This window comes from Saccopteryx bilineata, chromosome 4, assembly GCF_036850765.1.
Source record: "Saccopteryx bilineata isolate mSacBil1 chromosome 4, mSacBil1_pri_phased_curated, whole genome shotgun sequence".
NCBI classification, from domain to species: domain Eukaryota; kingdom Metazoa; phylum Chordata; class Mammalia; order Chiroptera; family Emballonuridae; genus Saccopteryx; species Saccopteryx bilineata.
In genome coordinates, this window is record NC_089493.1 from 9,242,890 (window position 1) to 9,254,329 (window position 11,440).

At 53.9% G+C, this 11,440-nt stretch overlaps 1 protein-coding gene across 1 annotated transcript in view; it reads right to left on the bottom strand.

Moving 5' to 3' along the window:
* The window catches only part of TUNAR (TCL1 upstream neural differentiation-associated RNA), a 45,145-nt gene extending 40,506 nt beyond the window's left edge, over window positions 1-4,639 (bottom strand). Inside the window, exons 1-2 of the mRNA XM_066274089.1 lie at window positions 4,419-4,639; window positions 3,744-4,064 (exon numbers count right to left, since the gene is read on the bottom strand). Of these exons, the coding sequence (XP_066130186.1) occupies window positions 3,744-3,755 (12 nt within the window). The 5' untranslated portion in view covers window positions 3,756-4,064; window positions 4,419-4,639. The remainder of the gene's footprint in view (window positions 1-3,743; window positions 4,065-4,418) is intronic.
* Between the last annotated feature and the right edge of the window lie 6,801 nt (window positions 4,640-11,440).

The following is an 11,440-nucleotide window of genomic DNA, read 5'->3' on the forward strand; positions in this document are numbered from 1 at the left end:
CAGAGGGTCACAGCTCCTCCTGGCCCTCTCAGACATGTGCCGAGGCTCCGCGGGGCAGGGAACTTCCCCTGATGGGAAGGCTGGAGAAGAGCTCGACTGTCACACATCCAGAGTCCCCACTTAGGGTAATAACTAGCATCTTTTACAGTGACCTGCTCCTTACTGTTTATATGGATGTCTAATTGAAAAATGTTATGTAACCTTAAAGTAAAGAGCCTTCTGGAGCTATTAATAACCAGCTGCATCTGAGGACTCTTCGAGCTTACAGTTGGAGGAGATCACCTGGTACTAATTTACACGCATGTACATAAGACACGGAGCCACATACATTGCATATATGTAAATCGAGACCTACAAGATGGGAAGAACTTGTCCTAGGTTCCAAAGTCACTTAGCAACCGAGTCAGGAATAAATGCCAGGCTTCTGGCCTCTAGAGGGTGCTCTTTTTCTCTACACCCCCACACAGGTAAGTGCCTATACCCTTAACGTTGCCCAAGTGTCTCAGCACTCGAGCTGGGTTCTCGCAGTGCTGGGCATGCCAGTTCTCATCAAAAGAGTTTACAACCTGGACTCCCCAGTCAGGAATGGGACGTCAACAAGGGCAACGTCTCATTGTTGTTACTCATGGGATGCATGTCCCTCCTGCTCTCCCCACAGCAATCGAAGGCACCTAGAAGGTACTTGAACACAAAGTTGTTCTATCTACGGTGTAGAAGAGCTCATCTTTTGAGACCATCCAGGAAAAAAGTGGGTTTAAGAGAAAGCAATATTGAAAAATTGGATCAATTCTTGATTGCACATTTTTACATCAGGGAGGGGGGCGGGGGGGGGGGGAGAATAAATGGGAGAGAACTGAGGAATTACAAACTAAACGTCAGGCCCAGAAGTGATGTTTTTACTTATTGTGCAGTCTGATGTTGGGTCTCAGTAGTATGATTCATGACATAAAAACCACCCTTTTCATGATTACAGTATCATTGCCAAAAGTAACGTAATGGAGGTTGTTTCTCTGTATTCATTCTGATGCACAACCTCACCAGGTCCTCATGAGGAGCGGAAACACACGAAGGTGAGAGACTGATATGCCCACCAAGGTGTGTAACTTGCCATCCCCAGACCCCGTGAGCTTGTCAAAACGGAAAGCGTTGCTCTGGTTTTGTGAGTTCCAAAAAGTCACAAACCCCACGGAGAGCTTCCTTCCTGGGAGAAAAGGGAGGTATGTCCATTTCATTTGGGATTTGGTAACACTTGGAAAGCTTCATTCATTCACCCACATTTTTAAGAGACCTATGACGACCCCATTAAAGGCCCACAGGTCAGGTTGATGAATTTAGTTGTTATCAACAAGCAAAGACCCCATCAGGGTCTAAACAGCCTGTGGCCCACCTTTCTTGTCATAGTCCCTTTCATTAATATACTCAGCAAACAATAAAGTGGGTTGAGAATGAAACTCACTTTAATTTACGTGCCTTTATTGTTTAACCTGTGAAGGTTTTACCTGTTCACTGTGATGGATTCTCTCTGGAAGGGACAGGCAAGCTCACCAGCTTGGAGCTTTCTGGCCAGCTGGACATCCAGCAGCAGCATTGTATTTGATCAGATCTTAGGGGCCAATGTCATCTCTCCAAATGAAATGCCTCACCTATCCCGCTGCCCCGATCTGGCACCTTGGGTCATGCATCGCCACCACGCTGCAGCCCACTGAGGAGCCACCACGCTGTGGCCCACTGAGGAACCGCCACGCTGCGGCCCACTGAGGAGCCGCCACGCTGCGGCCCACTGAGGAGCCGCCACGCTGCGGCCCACTGAGGAGCCGCCACGCTGCGGCCCACTGAGGAGCCGCCACGCTGTACCCCACTGAGGAACCGCCACGCTGTACCCCACTGAGGAGCCGCCACGCTGTACCCCACTGAGGAGCCACCACGCTGTACCCCACTGAGGAGCCACCACGCCGCGGCCCACTGAGGAGCCACCACGCCGCGGCCCACTGAGGAGCCACCACGCCGCGGCCCACTGAGGAGCCACCACGCCGCGGCCCACTGAGGAGCCACCACGCCGCGGCCCACTGAGGAGCCACCACGCCGCGGCCCACTGAGGAACCACCACGCCGCGGCCCACTGAGGAGCCACCAGAGCCCTGCTCAGGCTGCGCCTCCCTCGGCTGGAGCCTGAATCTTGGCAGCTCGCTCCCTCACACCCTCCTCTTGGAAACCAACAACCTATTCAATGCAGAGCTATTAGTTCAAATGTATGTGTCTGGTAAGCTCACACACCCAGCTCGGGCCCATAGCCCACGCCTCTCCCCCTGGCAGAACCCTGTTGTTAGAAGGCATCTGAGAGGTCATCCAACCCAACTCCGCTCCTTTTACTAGCAAGAAGACTGAGGCCCTTTATTGTTAAGGGATGTTCCCTGCACTGACACCAACACTGTAAAAATTGTGCAGACAAACCAAGCCCAACACTTGGTGACTCCACCGATTAGACAAGCCCCTCAGAACAGGACCAAACAGTTCTGCGTGGCTTCCCCCTTTCAGATCGACCTAAATGCACTCAGCAAACAGTTAAAGGCTGCAAACTAGAGAACTGGGAGCAAGCAGGAAGGTTTCCATCTCCGTTAACACCCCGTCCCTTTTTCTGCTGGGTTCTGCGAGGTCCCACAGACATGGAGGGTTGTCAAACGTGAATCAAGATCAAATTTCCGACAGGATTGACTCCTGCCCGGTGGCCATCTGGGATCAGCCCTTGAGCTGGTTAAGTAACACTCTCCAAGACTTACACAACCAGGGGCAGCTAGCCTTGGTTAGCCTTCACCCCACAGAGAGGGCTAGGACGCAGTTCTAAGGCTCAGCACGTGCGGGGCACACACAGCACGGAAGGGGCACACGACAGGAGCCACACACTGCCCTTTCCATTCTACAGGAGAGACAGCAGGCAGGGGAAGACAGCAATACACTCCCATCAAAACAGAGTAGCTTATACTCACAGTGCACATTAGGTAGGGATCAGGAGGCATGTGATGGAGGGATGGACAAAGAGTACATGCTACCAGCCATTTATTTCATCCCAGCAAATACCAGCACACAAATATTTTCTCTCTCTCACACACACACACACACACAATCTCACACATACACAATGAGTCCGGAAGGGAGCAGTTGGTGGAGGAAGTGGGACAGGTGTGTTTGTTATAAAAGGATCAGGTTGGAGAAGTAGAAAGAGTTTATCCAGGGTTCCAATCCTGGTCTCTCACTTCCTCGCCTTGTGACCTTGATTAAGTGATTCAACCAAGCTCTCTGGGCCTCAATTTCTAAATCTGAGCCATGGGAGAAGGTAACCTATTTCCTCGGGTGGTTTTGAGGCACACCTACTCAGCAGAGCCTGGACTCCCATTACACGGTCATTGTACGAGTGGTACCCACTCCAGTACACACACACACACACACACACACACACACACACACGAGTCCGAGCCGGGATGCATATACCCTCATCTTGACCAAACAGGTCTCCTGCCTGCGTGTCAAGCCCACATCTGCTTCTGGCTGGCGGAGGAAAGCACCGGGTCTAGAAGGTGCCCAGGCAATCTGGCCTCCAGGCAGGGTCTGAGGAACAGGGACATGGAGGGCTTCCATCGGAAACCTCTCAGGCTTCCGGGCTCTGGGTGGGAGCCGGGCAGGGGGCTCGGAGGCGGCCTCCGGTACGGGAGAAAGGGCTTTGTTCCCGAGGCGGAGGGCCTGGCTTACCGAGCAGCGCATCCGGAGGCGGGCGGGGGGCGCGCGGGGCACGCAGCAGAGCCACAGCCCGGTCCTGGCCCGGGGCGCCGGAGCCGGAGGACGGCGAGGAGAAGGAGGAGAGAGAAGAGGCTGCTGCCGGCTCCTGCCTCATTCTCCCGGGCAGTGCCGACCCGCTGGCTGCCGCCGGATGGGGCTGACCGCCGGGCGCGGGACCCCGTTCGCACTGCTCATGTCCCCGTCCGCCGCTGGCGAGTTGTGCACGAAGCCGGGTGGTCTCCGGGAGGCGCCGCGGGGCTCCTCATGCCCCGCGCGGGGGCTCGGAGGGAGGACCTCGGGGAGACAGCGCGGAGGGAAAGAGAGAAACAGATTGTAAGAGCGCGCAGAGCTGCGCCCGGCGGGGGCCGTGGACGCGGGGCACCCACCAGGACCGCGGCGCCCCACCCACCGCTCCGCGGCGCGCCCAGGAGGGCGCTGAGCCCCACAAACTTTAGCACATGTCCGGTCCCGCGGTGGCGGTGGCAGGAGCTGCCCGGCTCGTCGCGTGCCCCCCGCTCCCGCCACCGTCACAGCCCTGGCCCCAGAGAGCAGTTGACCGGCCGCGACAGCAACCGCGGCAATTGGGCGCCCACCGGAGTGCGCCCGGGTGGGGAAGGTGAAAAAGGCTGGCAGCGTCGGGGTACCTACAAGAAAGGGGCACCCTGGCCGCGACGATCGCGGAGGGTTAAGACGTCCTGGGAGGGGGCAGCGTGCCGCCCAGGTCTGCGGTCCAGGAGGGAGGAGGGTCCGTTCGCCCCCCGCGCCCGCCCTACGGCGGCGCGGCTGCTGACGCTGCGCGCGGGCTTCCCCAGCCCGGGGTCTGCGGAGCCAGCCCCGTTACCTAGCGACTCGCTCCGGGGAGCCCACGCTGACGCGCGCGACAAGCGGGGCTGCGGCAGAGGGGAGAGAAGGGGGAGTTTCAGGGGGAGGGCAGGCGGTGCGGTCGGAGCTCCTCCCTCCGCTGCCTCCTCGACGCAGGGGAGGGGGCCTGGGGCAGACGTGGCCTCAGTCTGGCTTTGGAAGATGGAGGGGCGGAGGGAGGTCTGCGCTGGGCGGGGGCCAATGTGGGAAGGCACGAAGATGCTCTTGCCCCCCTTAGTGGGCTGTAGCAGCAGGTGGTGGCGACGTGGCCCTCGGAGGCCCAGCGCCCACAGGCACGGAGATGGGCCCAGCCTGGGCGGGAGCTCCGCGAAGGTGCCTGTGGGCGCGTGGGTGTGTGTGATCCGCTCCCACCCACGTGGTGTACATGGGGACCTGAGAACGAAGGCGAAGGAGGAGTCTCCTTCTTCCTCTGGCATCCCTCCCTCCTTTCTGGACATTTTGCTCCTGCGCTTACTGTCTCTTCATCATGGAAACACAGGTCGCTCAGCTCTCTGCTCTGAGCTCTCCCTACCTTCCCGAGGAGGGATAGGCCCCGGGGGCTATTGGGAGCAGCTGTCTGGTGATCAACCTCCCTAACATATCCCCGCCCCGTAGCTGCGCCAGCCCACCCATCCCCATGTTCAGTTGTCCACCCAGGGAACCCCCATAACCTGCTTCCGGGAGCCATCTGTTTCTGGATTTAGTGCCTCTCAGACCAGAATTCAAATCCGTGCCTGTTCCCTAAGTTACTTAACATCTTCAGTTAAAATGGAGTATTCGTCCCCAAAGCTCATAGCACACAAAGCCCTTAACATCTATCTGCTCTAAGGTACGAAGCCTGTCTCCTGCTCATCCAGGACCTCGCCAAACAACCCCTAACAGGGCAGCAGGGCCGGGGGTGGGGGGTGGGGGGTGAACTTCCTTGCAGCAGGTGGTGACCGCTGCTGTTACCTGTGAGCAAGGAAATCTGCCCAGTGCCCGGGGCGCCCCAAAGCAGAACGGGGTCCTGAAGCAGGCCTCCTGGTTCTTACACCCCACCACTGTCTCCTCTACAACAGCTGGGTACACAGGGTCTTACTTCCCCACTCCGTAGAAGAGGTCTCGTTCCTGCTACGGAATAGGAAGTGCTTACGCTAAACAGAACCCCAGAGCTTGTATTCCGGGCCCAAACAGTATCTGGATCCCACCATTCATTCCAGGAAACAGGGCAGCCTGTGGGAAAATGTGATTTGACAACATAAGCATTCACTCACAATTCATGACAACTTGAAAAATGCTGGCTTGTGCAGTATCCAGAGCCAGCATGCTCACCCTGTCTCGTGTGTTCCCTGGGTTCCGGGTGGGGCTCCATCTTATGAGCAGGTACATTGCATTGTCGTTCTTCATGCTTTTCTCCGGGGGTGGGGGGGTGCACGAGTACTTTGGGGTTAGGGAGACCCATGCATCGCCAGGGTCATACATTTCCAGCACGCCCATCTGCAAGGCCGTGGAGGAATACCTCCCCAAATCGGTAAGGGGCATCCCCTCAAGGCGGGCACCGTGCTGGGCTCTAGGTTTGCAAAGATGACTTCATTACGGCCTCTGTCCTCTAGGCTTTCCTAGAAGCATTTATGGAGAGCTTAACCCACGCGGGGACTCCAGGCACTGAGGGGTCTATCCAAGAGCTCGCTGTAACCTCCCCAAAGCCTGGGAGGTAGGCTGGGCTCATTATCCCTTCTTAGAAGGAAGCTCACACAGGTACTCTGTGTTCCCCAAAGTCTGACCGCTGGCAAATGATGGTCTTGGGAGCTGCAGCCTGGTCTCCCTGATCCCAAAGCTCACGTTCTTACCTATTACTCTGTTCTGTCGGCCAGAACGAAGGAAAACGGAGACAATACGTATAGAAATGCCTGCCTGACATTTAAGATCACAAGGGAGATGTGTGTGTAAAGTCCCCAGGCTTGTTCCTGGAGCAGAGCTAGCTCTCCATGTAAGATAGCTGCTGTTATCGTCACCAGACCCTCGGTCTGGCTTTGAACTGATCAGCTCTGTCTTATATGGCAGCGATTTTCAACCTTTTTCATCTCATGGCACATGTAAACTACCGTATTTTTCACTCCATAAGACGCACTCCCCCTCCCCCAAAAAGTGGAGGGGGAAATGCCTGTGCATATGGTATTTTATTAAATATTTTAACAGATCATTTGGTTCAGAATTTTTTTTTCTTATTTTCCTCCTTAAAACTCTAGATGTGTCTTATGGTCAGGTGCATCTTATGGAGCAAAAAATACAGTAATTACCAAAATTCAGCAGCACACCAAAAAATATATATGCATTCTTGCCAATCTGACAAAACATAGGAATAATTTTGATTGATTTACAAAACAAACAAATAAATAATAGTAATTGTGTACCCTTTTTGCTCCACTGTGACATTAAAAAACAACAACAACCAGGTGCCTATACTTGTATATAAGGGTTTCTGGTACCAAGAATTAACCAATTGGACACAATCTTATTATGCAACCTGACCAATAAGATGCAGCTCTGTTATATGACTTATAAATCATATTTGTGGTTCAAGATGGGCATTCACACCGGACCACTATCGTTGCATCGGCGGTTGCCGTTTTTTCATTTGATAATCTAAGGTGGAGGGAGTGTCCCTGGCCAGTCGGGTGCTGCACGTTGCACGGGTTCTTGCGGCACACTGGACGGAAATCACTGTGATGCACATTGCGCGGGTTCTTGCGGCACACTGGACGGAAATCGCTGTGATGCACATTGCACGGGTTCTTGCGGCACACTGGACGGAAATCGCTGTGATGCACATTGCACGGGTTCTTGCGGCACACTGGACGGAAATCGCTGTGAGGCACATTGCACGGGTTCTTGCGGCACACTGGACGGAAATCGCTGTGACGGGGGTTACAAGTACTACTCTTGGAGACGTAGACTGAAGTGGCAACTGCAGGGCTGCAGCCAGCGACACAGAGGAAGTGGCATTGGAATTGGGTCTCCAGGCGTGAGCTAGGTGAAGAGGGAGCAGGAGAAGAACCAGGCTGATGAAGAAATACTTATGGATAGGGATGGAGCTGCCAGCAGGCGTCTTATCTGGGTAGGAGCTGAGAGACCCCGAAGAGGAGAGCCAGAGGATGGACAGGAGCCAGGGAGGCCAGGCCTCTGTCAGTGCTGGGCCCTCCCTGGAGCCGCAGACAAGACCACGTGCTGAGCCTACGTGGCGGTGGGTGGCGGAGACAGTGGACAGGGAGCCGGAGGAGAGGACCCAGCTTCCAGTCACCTCCCATCACTCACAGGGACAGCGTGGTCATGATCCCTGCCCACCTCCGCACTTTGCAGGGCCACTGTGTGAGAGGGTTTGGCAACCGGCAATGGGTGCACTGCTGGGCATGATTGGTCACCCTTTCTCAGGGTGCTTTGCTTTTGTTTTTTCCCATTCATTTGTGCACTCACTATGTGCCCAGCACCCTGACGGCTCTGGGCACTCGGCTGTGAACATGCCTCAGCCCTGGACCTCACAGTACTTGGTCTGGAAGGGAGACAGACCGGGCAGCAGGACGGGTGGGAAGACGGGGCTGGGGGCCGGGGGGGCTGCAGGCTGAGTGGCAGCATGAAGAGGGGCTCCTCCCTGGATTTGGGGGACTGGGGAAAGCCTCCTGGTGGAGAAGCTTCCGAAGATGACTGGGAATCAGCCAGTGGAGGGGAGAGGTGTCAGGGAAGGGGAGGATGCTCCATGTACAGAGACAGCATTTGCCAGGACCTGGAGGGGAATTGTGGGGAACTCCAAACACTAAAAAAATACAGCCTGCCGAGAGAATGCGCACCTAGCTGTAACTTTTAGGGAACGACTCTGTGTAGTTCAGCCAGACCAGTCTATGATGTGGGTGGGGGTGGCGGACAGGGGATCCGGGAGGGAGGGAAGAAGGGATTCCTTAGAAATGGTTCAGGAAAATTGGACACATGCTTCCTTTTTAAAAATCAGTCTCTCTCCTTGTCAACGCCTTTCTACTTTTCTTGTGTGCTTTGCAGGGTTCAAAGCCTCTCACATCCCATTTCCCACTGGCCTCGTCACATATGTGGGAAGGTGGGAGGGATGACCTCTCAGCCTCCAAGCTGATCGTTGGCAGAGCACACGACTTGTACCTGGGGCTTTCCGCCGGGTGGTCTGGTCCTGATAATCTCTAATAATTTTACTTAGCTCTTTACGGTTCACCAAACACGTCCACCTCTCTGGGTCCAGTCCACCTGGCTATGTTAGCATCTCCAGCTTCGAAGGGAGAAAACAGATGCCAGCCCAGAAAGGGGTGGCATCTACCCACAGAGCCACCCAGTCAGTCAGCAAGGGACCTGGAGCGTGAGTCCTGACTCATCCAGACAGGCTCTGGCCTCTGGGAAGGGCGGGGCTTGAACCGTTGCACTTGTGCTAACAGGACAGCCTGGACCTGTGTGGGGGTGACACAAAGAATAGGCACAATGCAGTAAAGAAGAGACTTGAACACTGTTTTAGTGTAGGAAAGGAGGTTTTAGGGTCTGAAATCTTCCTTAGCAACACCCATACTACAGTGGTTATCAAAATAAATGAGTCCAGCCAACCACACTCAGGATGGGGCAGGAGACTTGGACTCAGGACACCTGAGGACAGGTGAGGGAAATGCAGAACACAGGTGACTTGGAAGGAGGGTATCACCTTCTTCAAATGACTCGCTCAAGTTACAGGAGAGAGTTTGATTAGCTCATAAGTGTGACCCCGAACAGTTGAATTAGGCCACTAAGGAGGCGATTTTTTTTTTTTCTGGATAAGGAAGACGAACAGAGCAATGATTGGCAAACTCATGGACCCAATCCAGCCCACTGACTACTTTCGTAAATGAAGTTTTATGAAGCACCGACTGCCTGTTCATTTATGTGTTGTCTATGGTGCTTTTGTGCTAATATCTACTCCTTTGCAAAAACAGTTGGTCAATGCCCGAATTAGAACAATTCAAATACCAAATGGATTGCCTTGTCAGGTACAATCCAAGTGATAGGTATTTAAGCAAAAGCTGAATTCCCATTAAGCAGTGATGTTTCAAAGTGCCTGAGTGACCTTTAAGGTTCTTTTGAGATCTTAAGAGTCTGGCAGGTAATTACAATTATTCAAATTTCTTCACTGCCTGCCAGTCACTATAATCACTGCTATCGATAAACAATCCATCCAGAGAGTGGTCTCAGTAAGACTTCAAGCCTGTCATTTTTTTTTCTTTTCAAATGAGAGGAAGGGAGATAGAAAGACAGACTCCCACATGCACCCCGTCCAGGATCAACCCGGCAACTAGGGCCTATGCTCTGTGTATCTAGGACCATGCTTGCAACCAAGCTATTTTTAGTACCTGAAGTAAAGGCTCTATAGAGCCATCATGAGTGGCTGGGGCCGATGCACTCGAACCATGGTTGTGGGAGAGGAACAGAGAGAGAAGGGGGACGGTGAGGGGTGGAGAAGCAGATGGTTACTTCTCTTGTGTGCCCTGACTGGGAATCAAACCCAGGACATCTACACACCAGGCTGACACTCTACCATTGAGCCAACCGGCCAGGGCTCTATCATTTTTCATCACCAAACCTGCAGTCCTTCAAAAAGAGCAATGGCTTTCTCTGTTTGCTTAGTATAAGACAGGTGACATACAAATTCAGACAATCTCAAAGGTGAACATCTATTGAGAACCTTTCTACACCCAGAGCCTCCCCCTCCGGGCAAGACACACTCACATGTACACTCATTGATGAATGACCGTGAGGACCCTCTCTGGGCCACCGGTATGCCCAGGAGGCTCGCACGTTCCTGTACGTTTAGTAAGGGATCAGCCATGGGATAAGCTATTCAGCTTCATTAGTCTTCTGCTGGGGTCTCTGGGGACATCACTGAACAGGGCAGAGCACCTGCCCGCGAAGAGCTGGTCTGCTAGGCTCCGGCTAACCTGAGTAGAATGTGATGTCTGGTGAGTCCCAAAGGCAAGGAGAGACTTACTCAGCCAGGTGCATTTACCCAGCACAGCAGCATTGCTACACAGTACTATTAACAGAAATTTGTTATGTTTTGTTTTTTTCTGAATGGGATTGCAAAGGAAAACAAAATGTCCTCTTTAAAGGAAAGTTGGTGGCCATTTCGCTGTCTCTTTCTCAGTTGGATTTCATGCATGCAGGTGCAGCTTCCTCATCACAGACGGTCTTGCAAACACCGTGATGGGAACAAAAGAACATTCTCTCAGCCAGCAATCCACAGCTCGCATGCAGAAGCAAAGGTTTTCCAACCGGAAAGGAGAATGCTCCCTTGGACAGCCTCGGCCAAGGCTACACCGTTTGAACACTGTCCCTAGGGTCTGCACGAGGAAGGACGTGTCTCCGCTTCTCAGCGGCCTGTCCGCCTCTCCTCGCGGTAGCCTCCGGGTCCTGGTGCTCCTGAGGCCGGCATCGCTGCATCCGCTCATCCCTTTCCCCCATCAAAGCAAGAAGACATTGGCAGCAAACTCATTTCGCATTTTTACATTTCATGTTTCTCTGGCGGCTGCTATTGTTTTCAGGTGACAGTTAGATAATCAAGGTGGTTGGTGGCAGGTCGCCACTGGCAGGATTCCCCAGCTGAGAGACACCCCTGACGGCTCTTCCGAGAAGCATTCAGATGTTGTTCAGGCCCTGACGCATCCATTCCCAGACACTTAATCATGCTCAAAACCCATCTGAACCAAAGTTACGCTAGCTCTTCACGAGGGGAAATCTCGGTGCTTCTCTGGGTTTATGGAGAGTTTTAAAGGTCACGTTGAACAGGGCACTTC